The sequence below is a fragment of the Dendrobates tinctorius genome, unplaced genomic scaffold, assembly GCF_039654945.1.
Source record: "Dendrobates tinctorius isolate UK_male_01 unplaced genomic scaffold, ASM3965494v1 ptg000024l, whole genome shotgun sequence".
NCBI lineage: Eukaryota > Metazoa > Chordata > Amphibia > Anura > Dendrobatidae > Dendrobates > Dendrobates tinctorius.
Window position 1 is genome coordinate 7,478,339 of NW_027361692.1, and position 24,675 is coordinate 7,503,013.

Consider the following 24,675-nt stretch of genomic DNA (forward strand, 5'->3'; position numbering starts at 1 on the left):
AGATTTTGAATTTCTGCACACACTTGTGGACAGTGGACACTTTTGGATTGTGTGAGGACCACTGATATCTGAGCGCTATGTGACAGGCTCGATGGCACTGCTGTGACAAAAGTGACTAGAGGATAAGGGAGATTTTGAATATCTGCACACACTTTTGGACACTGGACACTTTTGGATTGTGTGAGGTCCACTGATATCTGAGCGCTAAGTGACAGGCTCGATGGCACAGCTGTGACAAAAGTGACTAGAGGATAAGGGAGATTTTGAATATCTGCACACACTTTTGGACACTGGACACTTTTGTATTGTGTGAGGCCCACTGATATCTGAGCGCTATGTGACAGGCTCGATGGCACAGCTGTGACAAAACTGACTAGAGGATAAGGGAGATTTTGAATTTCTGCACACACTTTTGGACAGTGGACACTTTTGGATTGTGTGAGGCCCACTGATATCTGAGCGCTATGTGACAGGCTCGATGGCACTGCTGTGACAAAAGAGACTAGAGGATAAGGGAGATTTTGAATATCTGCACACACTTTTGGACACTGGACACTTTTGGATTGTGTGAGGCCCACTGATATCTGAGCGCTATGTGACAGGCTCGATGGCACAGCTGTGACAAAAGTGACTAGAGGATAAGGGAGATTTTGAATTTCTGCACACACTTGTGGACAGTGGACACTTTTGGATTGTGTGAGGCCCACTGATATCTGAGCGCTATGTGACAGGCTCGATGGCACTGCTGTGACAAAAGTGACTAGAGGATAAGGGAGATTTTGAATATCTGCACACACTTTTGGACACTGGACACTTTTGGATTGTGTGAGGCCCACTGATATCTGAGCGCTATGTGACAGGCTCGATGGCACTGCTGTGACAAAAGTGACTAGGGGATAAGGGAGATTTTGAATTTCTGCACACACTTGTGGACAGTGGACACTTTTGGATTGTGTGAGGCCCACTGATATCTGAGCGCTATGTGACAGGCTCGATGGCACAGCTGTGACAAAAGTGACTAGAGGATAAGGGAGATTTTGAATTTCTGCACACACTTGTGGACAGTGGACACTTTTGGATTGTGTGAGGCCCACTGATATCTGAGCGCTATGTGACAGGCTCGATGGCACTGCTGTGACAAAAGTGACTAGAGGATAAGGGAGATTTTGAATTTCTGCACACACTTGTGGACAGTGGACACTTTTGGATTGTGTGAGGCCCACTGATATCTGAGCGCTATGTGACAGGCTCGATGGCACAGCTGTGACAAAAGTGACTAGAGGATAAGGGAGATTTTGAATTTCTGCACACACTTGTGGACAGTGGACACTTTTGGATTGTGTGAGGCCCACTGATATCTGAGCGCTATGTGACAGGCTCGATGGCACTGCTGTGACAAAAGTGACTAGAGGATAAGGGAGATTTTGAATTTCTGCACACACTTGTGGACAGTGGACACTTTTGGATTGTGTGAGGCCCACTGATATCTGAGCGCTATGTGACAGGCTCGATGGCACAGCTGTGACAAAAGTGACTAGAGGATAAGGGAGATTTTGAATTTCTGCACACACTTGTGGACAGTGGTCACTTTTGGATTGTGTGAGGCCCACTGATATCTGAGCGCTATGTGACAGGCTCGATGGCACAGCTGTGACAAAAGTGACTAGAGGATAAGGGAGATTTTGAATTTCTGCACACACTTGTGGACAGTGGACACTTTTGGATTGTGTGAGGCCCACTGATATCTGAGCGCTATGTGACAGGCTCGATGGCACAGCTGTGACCAAAGTGACTAGAGGATAAGGGAGATTTTGAATCTCTGCACACACTTTTGGACACTGGACACTTTTGGATTGTGTGAGGCCCAATGAATAACTTAGCGCTATGTGACAGGCTCGATGGCACAGTTGTGACAAAAGTGACTAGAGGATAAGGGAGATTGGATTGCTTTTAAAAAAGCAGTTTGCGGAGCAGTGGGTAAACAGCAATGCCAGCCTGTCAGGAAGCCTTAGAAGGCAGCCCAACAACCAACACCACTGATACACCACTATATAGCCTCCCCTTGCACTGCACACACAGTGACTGGTGTGTTGTGCAGGCTAAATCGCTAGCAGCAGATGCAGTTTTTTTGTCTTCTTCCCTGCCTAACGCTCTCCCTACAGAATCAGCAGCAACCTCTCCCTATACTAAGATCGGCAGAAGTAAGATGGCGGTCGGCGTGCACGCCCTTTTATACCCCCTGTGACGCCCACCAAAGCAAGCCAATCACTTGCATGCCCTTCTGAAAGATGGTGGTGACCCGTGCCTATGTCGTCACGTTGCCCACAGTGTCCGTGGATCCTGATTGGCTGAAAAAGAGCGCAAAACAAACTTTTGAAACGCGACTTTGGCGCGTAAGTCGCCGACCTCGTGGCCGACCTCATCCTAGGGTCGGGTTTCGTTTCATGAAACCTGACTTTGCCAAAAGTCGGCGACTTTTGAATTTTTTCGACCCGTTTCGCTCAACTCTAGTCATCACCATTCTTCTCCTTAGCTGTGAGGGTGGACTGAAGAGCACTGGGTAAATCTAAAAATAGGTTATATGCCTTTGTGTAGAGAGACTCAGAGACTGAGAGACTCAGAGAGAGTGACACAGCCATACATTCTGCAAAACATCCAAAGAACCAGAGACAGGACGGCAGACATTTTACATCATGGCTGGCTCCATCATGAGGGACAGGATCGATCATGCTACAGGAAACAACCTAGGGGTTTTAGGCTCTGGTTGGAAGGATACAGATCTGCTCCATTGGCCATCTCTGAACCATGGATACATTTGGAGAAAGCCATGTTTGGGACCTGCTGGTCGCCTGCCTACATGGAGATGTTTGGATTAGCCAGGTGGTGATTCTCATGTCAACCGCCTTTGAACTTCATATGGACTCTATGGACCGTCATCTCCCTATGCTTGTCATTACCCCCTATCTGTGTGTATACCACAGGTGGTGTAGCCGACCCTGGGAGCTCTGACGTAACATCTGCCATTATCCCTGCAGATCAGTGGAAGGGTGAGACTCTGTAATGTGCACCATTTTGGGGAATATTCATGGGACTGTTCTCTGTGTTATCTGCCTGTTTTGTGGTTCAATATAGCATTGCCACACTGTTTTACCTTCACCCTGTGTTGTCTGAGTAGTGCTATGTCCACATTAACGGAAGAGTGCGCTTTAGGCGGGACGATCCCAGGTCTGTGCGGTTCCGGCTAGTGCCCACTGACCCCTGTTTCTCCACAAAAGGCAATTGTGGCTTGCTGTAACAACCGTGACTGAATACGCTCGTTATTTCTGTCCCTGACGCTATGTGGTGTGGCACTAACCTCACTGTTGCCACCGGGATTTGTGTGCTTCCAGGCGGTTTTTATTTTTGCAGTGAGCTTATTGGTGAAATGTAATTACTAGAGTTGAGCGAAACGGGTCGAAAAAATTCAAAAGTCGCCAACTTTTGGCAAAGTCGGGTTTCATGAAATGAAACCCGACCCTAGGATGAGGTCGGCCACGAGGTCGGCGACTTACGCGCCAAAGTCGCGTTTCAAAAGTTTGTTTTGCGCTCTTTTTCAGCCAATCAGGATCCACGGACAATGTGGGCAACGTGATGACATAGGCACGGGTCACCACCATCTTTCAGAAGGGCATGCAAGTGATTGGCTTGCTTTGGTGGGCGTCACAGGGGGTATAAAAGGGCGTGCACGCCGACCGCCATCTTACTTCTGCCGATCTTAGTATAGGGAGAGGTTGCTGCTGATTCTGTAGGGAGAGCGTTAGGCAGGGAAGAAGACAAAAAAACTGCTTCTGCTGTTAGCGATTTGGCCTGCACAACACACCAGTCACTGTGTGTGCAGTGCAAGGGGAGGCTATACAGTGGTGTATCAGTGGTGTTGGTTGTTGGGCTGCCTTTTAAGGCTTCCTGACAGGCTGGCATTGCTGTTTACCCACTGCTTCGCAAACTGCTTTTTTAAAAGCAATCCCAATTTTTTTTTTTTGTCCTGCTGAGAAGAAAAAAAAACTGCTTCTGCTGCTAGCAATTTGGCCTGCACAACACACCAGTCACTGTGTGTGCAGTGCAAGGGGAGGCTATATAGTGGTGTATCAGTGGTGTTGGTTGTTGGGCTGCCTTTTAAGGCTTCCTGACAGGCTGGCATTGCTGTTTACCCACTGCTCCGCAACTGCTTTTTTAAAAGCAATTCAATCTCCGTTATCCTCTAGTCACTTTTGTCACAGCTGTGCCATCGAGCCTGTCACATAGTGCTCAGATATTCATTGGGCCTCACACAATCCAAAAGTGTCCAGTGTCCAAAAGTGTGTGCAGAGATTCAAAATCTCCCTTATCCTCTAGTCACTTTGGTCACAGCTGTGCCATCGAGCCTGTCACATAGCGCTCAGATATCAGTGGGCCTCACACAATCCAAAAGTGTCCACTGACCACAAGTGTGTGCAGAAATTCAAAATCTCCCTTATCCTCTAGTCACTTTTGTCACAGCTGTGCCAACGAGCCTGTCACATAGCGCTCAGATATCAGTGGGCCTCACACAATCCAAAAGTGTCCACTGTCCACAAGTGTGTGCAGAAATTCAAAATCTCCCTTATCCTCTAGTCACTTTTGTCACAGCAGTGCCATCGAGCCTGTCACATAGCGCTCAGATATCAGTAAGCCTCACACAATCCAAAAGTGTCCACTGTCCACAAGTGAGTGCAGAAATTCAAAATCTCCCTTATCCTCTAGTCACTTTTGTCACAGCTGTGCCACCGAGCCTGTCACATAGCGCTCAGATATCATTTGCCTCACACAATCCAAAAGTGTCCAGTGTCCAAAAGTGTGTGCAGATATTCAAAATCTCCCTTATCCTCTAGTCACTTTTGTCACAGCTGTGCCATCGAGCCTGTCACATAGCGCTCAGATATCAGTGGGCCTCACACAATCCAAAAGTGTCCAGTGTCCAAAAGTGTGTGCAGATATTCAAAATCTCCCTTATCCTCTAGTCACTTTTGTCACAGCAGGGCCATCGAGCCTGTCACATAGCGCTCAGATATCAGTGGGCCTCACACAATCCAAAAGTGTCCACTGTCCACAAGTGTGTGCAGAAATTCAAAATCTCCCTTATCCTCTAGTCACTTTTGTCACAGCTGTGCCATCGAGCCTGTCACATAGCGCTCAGATATCAGTGGGCCTCACACAATCCAAAAGTGTCCACTGTCCACAAGTGTGTGCAGAAATTCAAAATCTCCCTTATCCTCTAGTCACTTTTGTCACAGCTGTGCCATCGAGCCTGTCACATAGCGCTCAGATATCAGTGGGCCTCACACAATCCAAAAGTGTCCAGTGTCCAAAAGTGTGTGCAGATATTCAAAATCTCCCTTATCCTCTAGTCACTTTTGTCACAGCAGTGCCATCGAGCCTGTCACATAGCGCTCAGATATCAGTGGGCCTCACACAATCCAAAAGTGTCCACTGTCCACAAGTGTGTGCAGAAATTCAAAATCTCCCTTATCCTCTAGTCACTTTTGTCACAGCTGTGCCATCGAGCCTGTCACATAGCGCTCAGATATCAGTGGGCCTCACACAATCCAAAAGTGTCCACTGTCCACAAGTGTGTGCAGAAATTCAAAATCTCCCTTATCCTCTAGTCACTTTTGTCACAGCTGTGCCATCGAGCCTGTCACATAGCGCTCAGATATCAGTGGGCCTCACACAATCCAAAAGTGTCCACTGTCCACAAGTGTGTGCAGAAATTCAAAATCTCCCTTATCCTCTAGTCACTTTTGTCACAGCAGTGCCATCGAGCCTGTCACATAGCGCTCAGATATCAGTGGGCCTCACACAATCCAAAAGTGTCCAGTGTCCAAAAGTGTGTGCAGATATTCAAAATCTCCCTTATCCTCTAGTCACTTTTGTCACAGCAGTGCCATCGAGCCTGCCACATAGCGCTCAGATATCAGTGGGCCTCACACAATCCAAAAGTGTCCAGTGTCCAAAAGTGTGTGCAGATATTCAAAATCTCCCTTATCCTCTAGTCACTTTTGTCACAGCAGTGCCATCGAGCCTGTCACATAGCGCTCAGATATCAGTGGGCCTCACACAATCCAAAATTGTCCACTGTCCACAAGTGAGTGCAGAAATTCAAAATCTCCCTTATCCTCTAGTCACTTTTGTCACAGCTGTGCCATCGAGCCTGTCACATAGCGCTCAGATATCATTTGCCTCACACAATCCAAAAGTGTCCAGTGTCCAAAAGTGTGTGCAGATATTCAAAATCTTCCTTATCCTCTAGTCACTTTTGTCACAGCTGTGCCATCGAGCCTGTCACATAGCGCTCAGATATCAGTGGGCCTCACACAATCCAAAAGTGTCCAGTGTCCAAAAGTGTGTGCAGATATTCAAAATCTCCCTTATCCTCTAGTCACTTTTGTCACAGCAGTGCCATCGAGCCTGTCACATAGCGCTCAGATATCAGTGGGCCTCACACAATCCAAAAGTGTCCACTGTCCACAAGTGTGTGCAGAAATTCAAAATCTCCCCTGTCCTTTAGACACCTTGTACCTTGTTTTACATTACTATATAGTTTGTTGGATTTTGTCTACATTTCTACCAAAAATGAGGAAGGCTGGTGGAATAGGCCGTGGAATTGGGCGGGGGTTGGCAGCTGGTAATGATGGTGTTGGTGGTGGATCTGATGGTAGTGGCAAGAGCAAAATAGGACCGAATGCAGGAGGTGCTGACCCTGCGTCATCGTCTGGCTACATAAGGCCTCGAACGCTTAGTTTTCTAGGAGTTGGCAAACCGCTTTTAAAGCCAGAGCATCAGGAAAAAGTTTTGTCTTACATTGCTGACTCAGCCTCCAGCTCTATCGCCTCCTCTTCTTCAGTTGTAAAAAGTAAAATCACTGAGTCGTCATTGGAGGCTCATGTTCATGAACCACACCTTTCCTTGTGTCCTTCACCCCAACCAAGATTGAAGGATGACGCAGGCCATACTACTGATTACTCCATGGAGCTGTTTTATCATACCATGCCTGGATTATCAAGTCAAATGGTGAATTACCCAGGCCAAGATGAATCTGACATGGAGTGCACTGATGCACAGCCGCTGATGGATGATTCTGCTGGTACATTCACTCAGAGCACTACATTGTCCTTGCAGTGTACAGAGCCAGATTCTGACCCTGATGAGACTCAGGTGCCCCTTCCCGCACACTATACCACCATACACGGTGACACAGAGGAAGGTGCACATGACATAGAAGAGGAGGTGATGGATGACCCAGTTGTTGACCCAGATTGGCATCCATTGGGGGAAGAGGGCGCTGCTTCCAATAGCTCAGATGAGGAGCATCCACAGCAGACATCGACATCGCAACAGCTGTTATCTGGCAGGCCCGGAGCACTCCAAAGACAGGTTCCAAACATCAAAAGAGTTGCTGGACAGCTTGTCCAGAGGGTCAAAACATCACAGCGTGCTAGGCCGCAAAATGTCTGCCAAAGTAGGAAGAGTGCAGTGTGGCATTTTTTTGAACAAAATCCTCATGATCAGGCCAAGGTTATCTGTAAGAAGTGCGCAAAGACCTTTAGCCGAGGGAAAAATCTGAAAAATTTGAATACCAGTTGCATGCTTAGACATTTAACCAGCATGCACTTGCAAGCGTGGACACAACACCAAACCTCAAGTGCCACATATGCAACTGATCACAACGAAGGTAGTCAGCAACGCTACATTGTTTCCCCCACTGTAAGCCCACCGGTTAGCACAGCAGCAAATGTTGAGGTGTCGTTGCAAGACCACAGAAGTCAGGGAATCCCACTGTTATATCAACGAAATACTGATTCTAGGCCATCAGAAAGAACACCAACTCCATCACCATCATCAATCCTCTCTCAGTCCGCCCTGTCCACCGCTACTTCCACCATATGCAGCTCTCAAGTCCAGCTCACCCTCCCAGACACTATGAGTAGGTCAAGAAAGTACTCAGTCTCTCATCCGCGTACACTGGGTTTGAACGCCCACATTGCCAAACTAATCTCGTTTGAGATGATGCCCTTTCGGTTGGTGGAAAGCACAGCTTTCCGCGAACTCATGGCCTATGCAGTACCACGCTATGACCTACCCAGTCGCCACTTCTTCTCTCGCAAAGCCATCCCAGCCCTCCACCATCATGTGAAAGACCGCATTGTCCATGCACTCAAGCAGTCAGTGAGCGGAAAGGTGCACCTCACAACTGATGCATGGTCCAGTCGGCATGGCCAGGGCCGTTACGTGTCCATCACTGCGCACTGGGTTAATGTGGTGGATGCAGGGTCCACAGGGGACAGCGGTGGTGGGACAGTGCTGCCTAGCCCACGGTATAGGAAACAGTTGGCTGTAGGCGTTCGACCATCCTCCTCCTCCACCTCCTCCAGAAGCGAAAGCTCGTCCACAGAGCGCAGTCGTACGAGCACTCCATCTGCAGCTGCCACTGTTGCACACGATGTGTCTCCCTATCGAGCAGCTAGTGGAAAGCATCAGCAGGCTGTGTTGCAGATGATGTGTTTGGGCGACAGACACACCGCCGAGGTGCTGGCCGAGTACTTGAAGCGACAAACTGAGTCATGGTTGGGCAGTGTACATCTTGAGGCAGGCAAGGTAGTTAGTGATAACGGCCGTAATTTTGTGGCAGCCATAGCCCTTTCAAAACTCAGCCACATACCTTGCTTGGCTCACACCTTGAACCTGGTGGTGCAGTGCTTCCTCAAAAATTATCCGGAGTTAACAGCCCTGCTCCAGAAGGTGCGAAGACTGTGCGCGCACATCCGCCGGTCGCCTGTACACTCCGTTCGTATGCAGAAGCTGCAGCGATTGCTCCACCTTCCCAACCACCGCCTCATTATCGACATTGCAACAAGGTGGAACTCCACCCTGCACATGGTGGAGCGGCTGTGCAAGCAGAGGCAGGCCATAATGCATTTGTGGGAGGATACACGGCCAGGCACTTTGAGAGCAGACATGGAGTTGACAGGTGTACAGTGGTCGAAGCTGAAAGACCTTTGTAAAGTCCTTCAGTGTTTTGAGGAATGCACACGGCTGGTAAGCGCAGACGACGCCATCCTAAGCATGAGCATCCCACTTATGCGTCTGCTTATGCAAACTTTGACGCACCTTAAGGAGCAGGCGTCTGCAGCCAATGTTGATGAGGAGGAAGAGGAGGAGGGAATCCTTGATGACATTCAGCCATTGTCTGCTCAGGGACCTCTCCTGGACGAGGTGGAGGAAGAAGAGGAGGAGGAGGATGATGATGGGGATGATTACTTAGGGGAGGAGGATGCATCTCGTGGGGCAAGTGAAAATGTTGGCGTGGCAAGGTCTGATACAGGGTTTGTGCGTGACTGGAGGGATGTGGATTTGCCAGAAAGTGCTCCTCCACCCAGCACTCGCAGTGCATCATTGACATCGGGAACATTGGCCCACATGTCAGATTATGCCTTGCGGATCCTAAAAAGGGACCCCCGCATTGCCAAAATGATGAACGATGACGACTACTGGTTGGCCAGCATCCTGGATCCACGCTATAAAGGCAAATTACAAAACATCATGCCACAGGAGAACCTTGACCTAATATTGGCTAATAAACAAGCAACTCTGGTAAATCGGTTGCTTGAGGCATTCCCAGCGCACAGCAGCGGTGATGGTTCTCACACGAGCCGTACGGGCCGGGGGCAGCTTGGCAGAGGTGATCATGGTGCACACAGCAGAAGTGGCGTTGGAGACAGGGGTTTCATGACAATGTTGTGGACTGATTTTTCAAATACCGCTCACACAACTGGTAATACTGCATCGATGGAAAGTGACAGGAGACAGCAGTTGTCAACTATGGTAACAAACTACTTTTCATCCCATATCGATGTTCTCCCACACAGGTCATTCCCCTTTGACTATTGGGCCGCTAAACTGGACACCTGGCCTGAATTGGCCCAATATGCCTTACAGGAGCTCGTTTGCCCAGCTGCAAGTGTGCTATCGGAAAGAGTCTTCAGTGCAGCTGGATCAATCCTGACAGAAAAAAGGACCCGTCTGTCAACCCAAAATGTGGATGATCTAACCTTCATTAAAATGAACCACGCATGGGTTTCCAAGGATTTTGTCCCACCTTCCCCTGATGACACATAGGGTGACAGAAAAATGGCTTGCTTTGGTCCACCTCTTCCTGGTACTTCACCTATTTCGCCTTTTGCATCAGCTGAATGTCCAACATCAACATATGCCACTTTCTAAAACTCCCTAACTGTGCTGCCTCCCCCCCCATGGCCGGGGTCACCACCTACCGCACGACACCGTGCGAGTGCCGTTGCCCTGGACAGGTGGGTAGGCCGACTCTTGGGCGCGGGCACTGGCACAGGGTCCCTCATAGTGCAATCAAGTGTCTCTGATGGTGGTGGTGCACACCCGCCGTCAGACACACCGCTGTACTATGAGGGGCCCAGTGCCAGTACCGACGCCCACGAGTGGGCCCCCCTTGCTTGGGCAGGGCCCCAGCATTTGCAATCTTTACCTCTCCCTGCTCCTCCGCTGTGTAATCTGGGCCGTCAAATCCATACTGTGCCTGACACCGTCTGAGCCTGCCTCCTGAGACATATATTTTGAATGTGTACGCTATCCATACATGTTATCCAGGGATACGGTACCCTTTCTAACCTTTGTGCAATCACGTGCAATCCATACTGGGCCTAACACCGTCTGAGCCTGCCTCCTGAGACATATATTTTGAATGTGTACGCTATCCATACATGTTATCCGGGGATACGGTACCCTTTCTAACCTTTGTGCAATCACGTGCAATCCATACTGAGCCTAACACCGTCTGAGCCTGCCTCCTGAGACATATATTTTGAATGTGTACGCTATCCATACATGTTATCCAGGGATACGGTACCCTTTCTAACCTTTGTGCAATCACGTGCAATCCATACTGGGCCTAACACCGTCTGAGCCTGCCTCATGCTGTATAGACATATATTTTGAATGTGTACGCTATCCATACATGTTATCCAGGGATACGGTACCCTTTCTAACCTTTGTGCAATCACGTGCAATCCATACTGGGCCTAACACCGTCTGAGCCTGCCTCATGCTGTATAGACATATATTTTGAATGTGTACGCTATCCATACATGTTATCCGGGGATACGGTACCCTTTCTAACCTTTGTGCAATCACGTGCAATCCATACTGGGCCTAACACCGTCTGAGCCTGCCTCCTGAGACATATATTTTGAATGTGTACACTATCCATACATGTTATCCGGGGATACGGTACCCTTTCTAACCTTTGTGCAATCACGTGCAATCCATACTGGGCCTAACACCGTCTGAGCCTGCCTCCTGAGACATATATTTTGAATGTGTACGCTATCCATACATGTTATCTGGGGATACGGTACCCTTTCTCACCTTTGTGCAATCACGTGTAATCCATTCTGGGCGTGAGAACGGCTGGCGAGCTGTTAAGCAAGCTACAGCACCTGTCCAGACAAGTACAGGGATTCCCTAGCGAGGAGACTTATTTGATTGTTTTCAATGTTGGGACAGCAATTTTTGGGGAGCACTATACTCTGGAGAATGATAGATGGGGCCCACCATACACTGGAACATTCCAAAGGTGGACATCAGACACTGGAGCAGCATTTACAGGGCCCATTATACACTAGAGCATTAGAAATGGGGCCCATTATGTTTGGAGCATTATTTGGGCCCATAAGACAGTGGAGCTTCATCCATGGGGACCAACATATACTGTAGCATTATGTGGAGCTCATCACCAATGATTCTGTATGGAGAAATAGATGGGCCTCGTCATGAGATGTAAAAAGTGAGGTATTTTTCATTTTACTATACCGCTATTTCTCTGCCGTATCGGAGCATGATGAGTTGTGGTATCTGTTAAAGGGGCGCTCTTTCGCCCAGAGCACATGAAAACCTGGAGCCAGCCCTCCCCCCCCACAGTTTGTAGCCAAATAACCCCCATTTTTCAGTGCGTAACTTGTATTATGAAGTTAATTAAGGTTGACAAGCTTAAGAAAGAAGAATTGATGCTTTTGGCATTCAAATGATCACTGTAGGTGTGTTTCCTGTCCTCCTCTCACTGCCGATTTTTATTCCCCATTGACTTACATTGGGTTTCGTGTTTCGGGACGACCCCGACTTTTCCCTATAATTGGACGATCTTGCTCGACCCGACTTTTGGAAAAGTCGGGTTTCACGAAACCCGACTTTTGGAAAAGTCGGGTTTCACGAAACAAAACGCGACCCTAAAAAACCAAAAGTCGCTCAACTCTAGTAATTACTTATCTTCTAGAGTCGGTGGTGGGGCTCTTACCTATTTAAACCCACAGCAGTTAGTCCCTTGCTGCCAATTATAGTCTTGCTTCTATGGTTCTCATAATTATTCACATCTGAGCTGCTTGTTAATCTCTTGTTATTTATTGTGGCCTGATATTTGACTATCCACCTGAATGATTTTTATTCTGCTGTTCTGGACATTTTGGTTTGACATGGCTCCTTAACTACTCTTTGCCAGCCAGTTCTACTGGCTAGCTATCACCTACTGCCCCTTGTGGTACAAGCATTTAGCAGTACTATTGTCCGGACGTCAGGTGCCAGTGGTGGTGTTGGTGTTTCTGCTGCTGCTAGTGACTCCTAGAGTCATCACTGTGGTATGTGATTTATTTTCTTTTACACTTCCCTGCTCATTGCCACTCATTCTTTTACCATACATTTTATACAACACTATAACAAACGTTTAACAATTTCTTCAAAATTAATTATTCAGTCTTTGTCAAAAAGGATGTAAACAAAAATGTTAAATAGCTAGGAACATGTACAAAAAGAAAAATGTTGCAGCAGTTTACTCTTGTCAGATTGGACTAGTAGAACTGGGGCATAAAAGCAGACATTAAGTTTAATCGCTAGATTTTTTTAACATGTTTTTTTCTATTTGTTAACAAATTTCAACCCACTTCTCGAATCGGTTGTGATAACAAATGCTAGGAAAGTACATGCCACAAAAAGCAGTACCTGCAACAGGGTGCAGTTTTAGTGTGGTATGTAAAGATGTAAAATTTGACTAGTGAAACAAATGCAAAAAAAATTGCTTGTTATATGCACACTTTATGAGTTAGACAATCAAAGGTAAATATCTGGACTTTGGGGAATTTTGTTTTACATTTCTGACTATAAAGTACTCCGACCAAGGAAAAAATAGCCTTTCCCATATTATATGGCAACCTACTAAAATTCTGCAAGTACACACAAGCGGAAAAGAAGAGCATCAATCTCTCCCATCCATAATGAAGCGAACCACAATCGCATAAGAACAAGTAATTTTATTAAGCAAAAATAAAAAAACATATAAAATAGGCTGCAAATTCATTCTTTACAGGTTACATACCCTAAACAGGGATTAATAGCAGAAAATAATAACAATATTGGAGGTTTTTATCAAAAATATCATCTCATATAGAATTGCAACAATGCATCATCATTAATACACTGGAAATGACCTCCAATTTAATCACAATCTCAAACGAGCAATATTATCCCTATCTAGAAACTGCACAACCACATACCCCTAAAGGGTCAATTCTCCCCAGCTAGTCTATTATATAATAACATCGCTCGGATCCGCTGATCTTATATATTATTCCCTACAAGGGATTCCTAGAATCCAAACATTAACAAAAAATAAATTGCTGGTAATAGTGCAAATACCTGAATCAGATTATGACATGCCAGTGGTCTGCTGTTTAAATCCCCGTGCCCCGACGCACGTTTTGCCCTCTTGCTTCTTCCGGGGGCATCTCATAATCTGATTCAGGTATTTGCACTATTACCCGCAGTTTATTTTTTGTTAATGTTTTTGTTAATGAAACCTCCAATATTATTATTATTTTCTGCTATTAATCCCTGATTGGGGTATGTAACCTGTAAAGAATGAATTTGTAGCCAATTTTATATGTTTTTTATTTTTGCTTAATAAAATTACTTGTTCTTATGCGATTGTGGTTCGCTTCATTATGGATGGGAGAGATTGATGCTCTTCTTTTCCGCTTGTGTGGAGTTATATGTTGAAGTGCCAATTTAATACTTGGAAAAATTTGTGGTTTGTTTAAAATCCTGCAAGGGTAGGAATCCACTTGAAAACCCTTGCTTGTTGACTTGGTCAGGAGCCAACCTGGCAGGTATCAAATTAACAGAAGCTTAGATGCCTTCCCAAAATCGGCACTGACGAAAATTTGTACCCAAAAATAGAGACAGGTTCTTGGTGGTACTAGGTCACCCTCATGTCATAAAGCATAAGTCTCATGTTCAGGTAAATATAAAGCCTTTTAGGCTTTGTGTGTTGGCAGATGGCGCCCAGTCCCTGGCTTTGGGCAGAGGAGGGGTATGTAAAGCCATGTAGGTCAGGGTTAAATCCTAGTTCTACACGTTCTGATTAGATCACCTATCTAGTTATGTATAAGTAGCCAGGGTCTGTTCAGTTTCATTAATGTCAGAAGGCTAGGGATTTATGTTTATGAGTTTTTTGTGCTGTGCAACCTTTGGAAAGCAATCAAAATTGCACATGTTTGGACCAAAAAAGAAGAAAAGTTTGGTACCGTGTTAGCCAATTGAAAACAGATCACTCTCAGTGGGAAAAGCCAAATAATAAACTTGTAGTTAAGATACCTTTTAATAGCTAACCAAAATAGAATAAATGATGCTACAAAGCAAGATTCAAGACTTCGTAGGTCTCTTCATCTGGCAAACTTAAGAGGTCTCCAAAGCATTCTTTGTAACATCATATATTTTTTTTTTAACCATTAAAATGTATCATAACTACAAGATTAATATTTTGCTTTTCCCATTGACAGCAATCTTTGGACCAAAAACTACATTGCCTCTATGAATGCTACCTAAGGCCTAATGCCTAACACCTACTAGAGAGAGTGAAACCCTACAATATAAACATTGCTATGCTCTGGTCGGCGCTCATAGCAATGCAGTAATTCTACTACATACAGGTGAGCTGAGCATGTAGCAGAGGCAATCAAGCTATGGCAGCTTCTATCCTCCCATGGAGGCTATTGAAGCATGCCAAAGGTAAAAAAAATATGGTTTTAAAAATACAAAAAAATATAAAAGTTTAAATCACACCCTTTCGCCCCATTCAATATAAAATTAAAAAAAAACCACATGCACATATTAGGTATCAGCGTTCAGCGTTCAGAATCACCCAATCCATAAATTTAAAAAAAAGGTTTAACCTGATCGCTAAATGGCGTAATGAGAAAAAAATCGAAATGCCAGAATTAAGTTTTTTTGGTTGCCGCGACATTGCATTAAAATGCAATAACAGGCGATCAAAAGATTTTATCTGCACAAAAATGGTATCACTAAAAATGTCAGCTTGGCGCGCAAAAAATAAGTCCTCACCCAACCGGAGATCACAAAAAATGGAGACGCTACAGGTCTCGGAAAATGGCCCAATTTTTTTTTTTAAGCAAATTTTGAAAATTTTTTCACCACTTAGATAAAAAAGAACCTAGACATGTTTGGTGTCTATGAACTCATAATGACCTGGAGAATCATAATGGCAGGTCAGTTTTAGCATTTAGGAAACCTAGCAAAAAAAGCCAAACAAAAAACAAGTGTGGGATTGCACTTTTTTTGCAATTTCACCGCACTTGGAATTTTTTCCCATTTTTGAATACACGACATGCTAAAACCAATAATGTCTTTCAAAAGTACGACTCATCCCGCAAAAAATAAGCCCTCACATGGCCACATTGACTGAAAAATAAAAAAGTTAAGGCTCTGGAAAGAAGGGGAGCAAGAAATGAAAACGCAAAGCCAAAAAAAGCTCTGGTCATTAAGGGGTTAAAATACAGCAGGTTGGGGCTACCAGTGTGCCCACTAAACTGTATAAAGGAATAATCTAACGCAACAACAGCTAATTTGGATCAACAAGCCTAATTAAAACTCACTCAAATTTTTGCAGGGTTTGGATTTCTTAAAGGAGTAATTCTGCATTGGGAGGTGACTGACATTCTGCTGGTCGTGAATTCCAGACAAAAACATTTGTAGACATTACATCACTAGCCCCATTCATAACTTGATGCGGAAGTGAGCAAAGCTGGATCACCCCTTTAGCTTTATTCATTTTCAGAACCAACAATCTGGAAGTACTAAACATACATGTCACTGAAAATTAAAGTTCAGAATCAAAGTTTACTTTGTGTAGGACAGTTTATTAACCCCTTAGTGACGGAGGCAAATTTTATAAATCTGACCAGTGTCACTTTATGTGGTAATAACTCTGGAACGCTTCAACAAATCCCTGTGATTTTGAGATGCTTATCCCTTTAATCCAGATTGTCATACAACACAAATTCAATCATAAATAACATTTTCCACATGTCTGCTTTACATCAGCACCATTTGTAAAATGTTCTTTTATCTTGTTAGCATTTTAGGAGGTTTTAAATTGTAGCAGTAATTTTTCATTTTATCAAGGAAATTTACAAAAAAAATTTTTTAGGGACCTATCCAGGTTTGAAGTGACTTTGGGGGTCCTATATATTGGAAAACCACCAAAAGTGATACCATTTTAAAAACAGCACCCCCTGACATATTGAAAACTGCTGTCAGGTAGTTTATTAACCCTTCAAGTCATTTTCAGGAATTAATGCAAAGTGGCATGACAAATGAAAAAGTGTATTTTTACCACCTAAAAGCCGCTAACTTCTGACCAGGTTTCAACAGCCGTCAGGCTCTAAAGCCGCTATTTGGTCGGGAATTGCCATGACAAACATCAGGACCACACAATCATGATCTCAGGGTGCCGATGGGGATAAAGAGGAAGCCCCCACACTCTGTTAACCATTTAAATGATGTTGTCACTATTAACAGCAGCATCTAAGGGGTTAAAATGATTTGGATGGTGACAACACTGATCGTGGCTGATGCAGCAATTTGTCAGCTATAGTGTACAGCCGACAGCTGCTGGATTGTCACCTGTATGGGGATGCTATTCTCTTATATCTCAGGTCAGTTAAAAGATGTATTGGGGTCATTTAGGGGTTAAAGCTGCCCAAGATTTTCACCTTGAGCTAAAAATTTCAAACTAGCATAATATATTAAAAGGGTTGACTCGTCTTAAGGAACAATGTCCGTAGTCACTGTATATGACTGCAGACTTGTTTATCCTCACATCGCTCGCACTGCGTGTTGTGAGGATTCACATAGAGTGACTACAGACTTGTAGCCCAAGGTTGGACGACGCCTTTAAATAATTCATCTTTTTTTCTTTTACGGTGGTCAAGGGTTTTTTTATGCTAAGAGGAGCTATAAATCTCTAAATATGGCTTAATGCTTTGTACAAAATGTTACTTACCATAATGAGTATATCAATTGTAGAAGTGTAAGGTTTCAAATCTGATGAAAAGGTCAATATCCTAATCTTCACTTCTTGGCCAGGCTTGTAAAAGATGCTGTTGGTCTCGATGAAAACAGAAAAACTCTTGGATTTAAACTGAAGTGATGTTGTATTGGCAAATATCAGCTTATTCTCAGAAAAGCCTTTCACCCGAAGTTCATAATTCCCATAAAAGCTATTTTGGGGAAGCTGAAAAGATATAAAGTTTTAGTCATCTTTTAACTTGGATTTATTTTTTTTCTATGTAAAATTTTTAAAGTATTGTGATTCGAAAGGAGATTTTTATTAAGAACTCTTTCTTATAATCTCTACAAGCGGTGCATTGTCGCTACATTTTGTACTGAAGAATCCAATGAGAACATGCAAAACTCATTGTGAAAAGAGGAGGAGCAGGGTCAGCTGAGACATTACTTATTGATATTGGTAGATCCTGTGTTATCAGCTGTGTATACAGGTGTTACCTGTCATTGTGATTCTGCCTCAGATGATAAGCAACCTGTTGAAAACTTTACCTTAAAGGGTAGGAAATACAAGTCTAGAAAAGTTCAAATGGCAGGTGTGAAAATTGCAAGATTATTAATTTTTGCTTTTTAGTAAAAATTGTGCTGTATGGGTGTATCGGGACCAATTCATACCCTGCATCACTTCCTGATAAAATGGATACATTTTAAGCATATCATGGTCTATAATATGATGACATATGTGTAATAATGTACAGTTGTGTCCCAAGACTAGGAACAGAGTTAGGAAACTAGAGTACAAGTGTAGGAATAAGAGTAGTAAGAATAGTTAGAATAGGGTGTAGTACAGTGGAGGGCACTGTAGTTTAGGTTGTTAGATAAGTTCAGGACAAAAGTAGTTAAGGATATAGGGAATTTCCCAATGGGGAGGGGTAGGAGTTGTTATAGCAGGAACAGTTCCTGTTTTAGAATAGTTAGTGTGTTGGATGGAGATCAGTGAGATTCTTCCAGATACAAGTTCAGTGGGAGCAACAATATATGTCCATGGGGCTGAAAGTCACACAGATACGAGGAAAGCGGGAGATGCATGAGAACTGCAGTGACTAGGTTCAGTGGGATATCCCAGAACGTCCAAGACCTACGGTCTGGAAAAGATATGGAAGAGCCATCATTAATTTCACCCTCAGAGGGGAAAACGGGCAGGGATCGCCCAGCAAGAACTAGGTCGGAAAAGCTGGGAAGCTACGGTAGCGGATTATACTTTTTGAGGAAGGATTGCCAGGAGAGCAAGGGACAGCACAGGTGGAAGGAACTGTAACCAATGAAAATTACTGTACAGTACCTGTGACTGAACTGAAGTTGTTGAGAAAAGTTAATATGCTAAAAATGGACTCGGAGTCTGTCAGTCAATGTGTGGTGGCATCTGGAACTTGTGGAGATCTCCAATCCAAAAGTGAGTGTTGTAGAGTATACAAAAATGCACGACCCACAGGAAATATATTTTCTATGCTGGGTGCCAGGATGTGAATGAACAGCAGCCCCTCACCATGGCCATCATTCTGGCCACCTCACAGTGATATGAAAACAAAAACTGTCAAAACTGAAAAATAATTACTACAGTATATTGAAAATGTTCCAGTAGAGCATCATAACTTACATACACTAATCTTATTGATTATGCCCACAATTGTAGTAACTTTATTAAATTTGCAAATTCAGAGAATACTGACACTGAGTCCTTGCTACCTGGTTAAAAAATCATTTTATTCAACAATTATTTAAATACATATGAGGCAATTCATAGAAAGAAAACCCTGCCTGCTCTCACTGTTATCAGATGAATATAACTCTCAACATTGTCCTCTGCCCACGCTAATCGCACCATGAGCAGAGGAGAATGATGAAAGCCATCTTCAGTACCAGGCGGGGAACAGCAATAACTATACTGCTGCTTCCCAGGCGCCGGCACGTGTAACACTGATGACACACTGATGTCATTCATGTGCTGGACGTTTTGCAGTGCTGTTGTTAAAAATGGACATGTCAGCGTATTGTGCTCATGGACACACAGTCTGTGGAAACACACTGACATGTGCATAGACCAATTCACTTGAATGGGTCTACTTGTGTAAGTGTCAGCGGTACTTGTAAAAACTGTCACCATACATACCGGAGACACTGACGTCAAGAGGCATAACACAGTATACATTGGTATGCACCAAAAATGTTCTAAAAGAGGGGTAGTATAGAACTGGATACATGTCAGCCTTTTTTCTCAAATCCTTACCAACTCTGTTTGCTATGGGTGGATATATGAATCAATTATTTTTTTCTTATATAGGCCAAAAGGCAGAAAACTTTAAAAGACCAAAGAATAACAGTATAATATAATAAAATTTTACAGTCTACAATCCTCTATGAGCTAAATACATCAGCAGCATAAATCTCTCTACTGTACTGTTAATTTTCTACAATTAGTGCAGCTAAAATGTATCAGTCTGGAGTCCACAAAATACTGTAAATTAGAATATTGCATAAAGTTTCTTTCTTTACACAATGATTCAGTTTTACTTACAGATATCTGAAATGCAGAATCATAAATTCTTATGCCACAGAAAATAATGAGCTAATAAACACTCACTTGAGGGAGAACCAGTTTTCCAACAATTCCTATAAAAAAAAACATAATTATGTTACAATATGGTAGAACACAGATTGGAGATATGGCCAGTAGAGATGGGCGGACACCTGGATGTTCAGGTCCGGCAGGTTCAGCCAAACAATTAAAAAAAGTTTGGGTTCGGGTACCAGAACAATACCCAGACCCGAACCCGGACCCTATTCACTTGAATGGGAGGACCAAGCATCCAGTGTTTGCCATGCTGTCATGTGCATGACAGCGCGGCAAACACCGCTTCTGATTGGTGGTCAAATCATCCCTGCTGTTCAGAGAGTCGCGGTTTCCATGCTGTCAAAAGATAGTGTGAGCGCTTAGCTGTGATCGGAGGTGAAAAGTTTACCTACGGTCACTGGTGTCAGCAGTTGGGACAATTGCTCCCATCATCCGACACCTGCTGCCGCTAACAACAGCGAGAGCGGGAGCGGCTGATGGGTGTATTCATTTGCCAGCTCCTGCGCCAATGAATGCAAAATTCACAGCTGGGGGCTGCAATCCTCAGCTGTCAGCTTCAGCAAGGCTTGTTATCGAGAATAGAGGGGTCTCCACACTGTTTTTTAAATTATTTAAATAAGTAATTCCGTGAGAAAAACTCTCATGCTGCTAATGGGGATCTCATCTAGGTCACCGCAGTACAGCCTGGCTGGGAACCGAGCCTCAGTAACCGGACGTAACCTCGATGATGTCACCACTGGTCACTGAGGCTGTGCTCGCAGCCACTCAGTCACCAGTGGTTCTCAGCCTGGATGGTCACATCTTGGCACCGTCCAGGTTGAAAACAGTTTATCCCCCAGACATGGATTACAGCTTAGTACAGAATGAAGGACACATACGGTATATTGCTGTGTTTTTATTTTATTTTTATTACAGGAGATCGAGGGCTTCGGTGGAATTAGGTGAGGTCATAAGTATGGATTAACTAAGATTATTAAAGGAGTCTGTGTCATTCTTTCAATCAAAGGACTTTTTTCTGGGTGGTTGTGTTTTCTTACAATGTGACTATGGGGTTAGGAATGGGGGTGTCTTATTGACGCCTCTCCATTACTATCCTCGGGGCTTGATGACACCTGATAATACAAAGATGACATCAAACCCCCCAACTATCATCCCATTTGCCACCACTACAGAATTGATGTGCTTTTTCTGGGCAGCTGTGGGCTGCTATTTGTAGGCTGGGGGGCTAATATCCATGGCCCCTTACGAGCCTGAGAATACCAGCCCCCAGCTGTTTGCTTTAGCAAGGCTCGTTGTCAAAAATGTGAGGGACTTCATGCTGTTTTTTTAGTTTATTTATTGAAATAATTAAAAAAAACAGCATGGGGACCCCTCTATTCTTCATAACTAGCCTTTGATGAAGCTGACAGCTGAGGGTTGCAACCCCCAGCTGTGAGTTTTCCCTGGCTGGTTAGCAAAAACACAGGGGAACCCACGCAGGTTTTTATAATTATTTATTTACAGTGCCGGAGCGGCTCATGAATACTTCCATCCACCGCACCTGCTCTCACTGTTATTAGCGTCTGCAGATGTCAGATGATGGGAGCAGTAGTCCCATCAGCTGACACCAGTGACCGGAGGTAAACTTTATACCTTCAATCACAGCTAAGCGCTCATACTGTCTTTTGACAGCGTGAGAACCACGGCTCTCTGACCGGCAGGGATGATTCTACTGTTGATCAGAAGCAGTGTTTTCCGCACTGTCATGCACACAGATGTCCTGTTGAAGTCCGTGTTCGGTGTCCGTGCCCAACCAGTAGGTGTTCGGTACGGACGCCGTACTTTACTGTACAGGTTTGCCCATTCTAGTTTTATACTGTGCATGATGCAATTGGTGTCTTCAGGGGTAGGAACGTGACAGTACAGTCCACCACTTTTTCAATTGCAACATGTGATTGCAGGCGTAAAGCTCATTTACACAGGAGATAAGTGATAATTGTTAATCTTTTCACCCATGTAGTTTTAAAAATAATCTGTGGCAAGATCATTAAATATATATCTTGTAACGAGATTTACACAAGGCGTTGCTACCTATTGCAGGAGCCACTGGTGGACAACAGAATCACTCCATTTCTTGCACTGTTGTTGTTTCTCTCCTTCAGCTCCATAGAAAATGAATAAAGTAAAGTTGCACATGCTCAACAGCCTCTATACTCAAATAGAGCATTGCAGAGCGCCATTTTCAGTCCCATTTGATCCCAGTGATGACTAAAGCAATACAAGTGAGGCCGCTGATGACACACGGATGTCATCCTTGTGTCATCAGGGTGCATATGTGGAGTACACTTTTTGTCCATGCTGCTGATAAAAAAACTGACATGTCTACAGGTTTTTCTCATGAACACACAATCACACGCCATAATCCATGTCTGCAACATCTGATTTTCAAAATGAATGATGTGCCGTTCATGCCGAAAGCCAGGACACAATGAGCTGCTGGGACTGCAGCTTCAGTGATGAGTGGTGACGTCATAGAGGTTACCGCCTGTCAATGAAGCTGCGTTCCCATGGGCAGTTTACTGTGAACATCTCGATGAATTGTGGTGACCTCAATGAGAACACCGCTAGCACCATGGGAAACTTCTGTATGAATTATCTTCACATCGGACAGGTGAGGGATTTGTATTATTTTAGTTTTTTTATACAGAGGACATGGGCTTTAAGTGTAAACCAGAGTATAACCGTTTTTTATTTTTAAATAAATGTGTAAAACAGGGTGTTGATTTTTATTTCAAATAAAGGATTTTATTCTTGCTGTGTGTTTATTTCAAAACTTGTCCTGTAGATATGTAATTTCACAAGCCCCCTACATATAATAAACTTGAACCTTTTCATGCCTTTCATGTGGTACTAAAGGTTGTTTAGTTTTGTTTAACCTGATTATTTGGCCCCTCCCAGCCGAAAAATACCAACCCGCAGCCACTGCAGAATTGGCACATCACACCTCCTGGGTTTTGACTAGCTCTTATCGATTGTCCTGGTGTGGTGGCAATCACTGCAATCGTAGTTGGGGTTGATAACAGCTGTGATTTCTCACAAATCACCACTGCCATTAAGTTCTGGGGTTAGAAATGGAGAGGTGTCTATCAGACACCCCCATTACTAACCCAGTAATCAAAAATAAAGTCATACACACAGAAAAAACACTTTATTTTAATAAACCTCCCCCACACTATCCCTTGTTCACCAATTTATTGAAAAAAATCCCATGAAGGTCCGCCGTAATCCACCTAATGTGATGTAGTTCAGAAGTTGATACCACAGTCGGAGCCAGATTCGGGGAAAGTGGACTACATCAAAGCTTCATGCCAAATTGGCATGAGAAAAAATATTAGATCTGCAGTACCCCATAGTATAAGATTGGTGTGAAAGCTATCCGATAAAACATCAGATAGCACTCGTCTGAGGTACACACTCGTGTGAGCAAAGCCTTAGAGTAATGATAGTAATGTTTAGTTCCTTGACCCTAGTACTATTACACTATGCTCATCAGCCGCTGTCTTCAGCTCTTCCCAGCAACACTCCTGTCCCAATCCACCATTTTTTGACCACAGCTACTTACTAACAAGGAGTCAGAGTTAACAGTTACAAGCTCTCAATGTAAGTGTATAAGAGTATCTTTCCGGCCTCATTCTGGCCTTCATAGACCTACATTCAGTTGTGATTTTGGCAAACATTGTAGCGATCCACCAGGTCACAACTTGCAGAAGTTGGAGGGAGCGGAGCCGATATCAGATGACAACAATGGGTGGTATGTATGAGACTTGATACAAGGAACTTAAATTAGTAATGCTTTGAATAGTCATATAGGACAATCCAGAACACCTAGCATAACATGAGCATTCTAATTTATCACCTTGGCTCTATTATTACCTTTTTGGAACAATCCTTCTCCTTGAAGCAGTGTAACATTGTCTATTAAGATTTCAGCCTCAATCTTTACTGCAGGCGGACTTGATGGTAGTAGGTCAATTCCTATAATAACATTTCGTCCTGGACGAATATCTAAAGGAGTGGTCAGCAGAAACGTTGGCCTAATACAAAAACAGATACCATACAAAAGAGTATTAATATTAAAAAAATATGAAACATCAATTCAAGCAATATAAATATGTTAGCAACTGAGCATTAGTGACCAAGACATGTTCAAGCAGAGGTCATACTTACTGTCCTGATTACAAATTTAAAGCGATTAACAGGGACCTGCCACCTACTAAATGACATATATATTACTGGTGTCTTATTCTGAAGCCTGGTACATATGCCACCCCCATAGTTTATGCTCCATGTAGTGTTTATTGTGTTCTGGGACTGCATGATTGTGTTAAGTTAGTTTGTTATCATTGGAGAAGGTCACTAATCCTGCCCTGTATTTAGATGAGGCAGTCAGAAAATGCAGCAAATTTGTAACAGGGGTTCATGACAATTGATAAATTGTTTAAATCCTTTTGTCTGAAACACTGCTTGGTTGACTTTCATTGTGCCACATTTTTTGTCTCAAAATTTTGGCACATTTTAGGGCACAATATTTCTTTTTATATCACGTCCCTTTTGGATTTAGCCATGCCCCC

At 43.9% G+C, this 24,675-nt stretch overlaps 1 protein-coding gene across 1 annotated transcript in view; it reads right to left on the bottom strand.

Moving 5' to 3' along the window:
• The window catches only part of CD109 (CD109 molecule), a 465,421-nt gene that overhangs the window by 403,464 nt on the left and 37,282 nt on the right, over positions 1-24,675 (bottom strand). The window contains exons 2-4 of the mRNA XM_073569324.1: positions 23,978-24,138; positions 20,075-20,103; positions 17,432-17,662 (exon numbers count right to left, since the gene is read on the bottom strand). Coding sequence (XP_073425425.1) covers positions 17,432-17,662; positions 20,075-20,103; positions 23,978-24,138 — 421 coding nt within the window. The remainder of the gene's footprint in view (positions 1-17,431; positions 17,663-20,074; positions 20,104-23,977; positions 24,139-24,675) is intronic.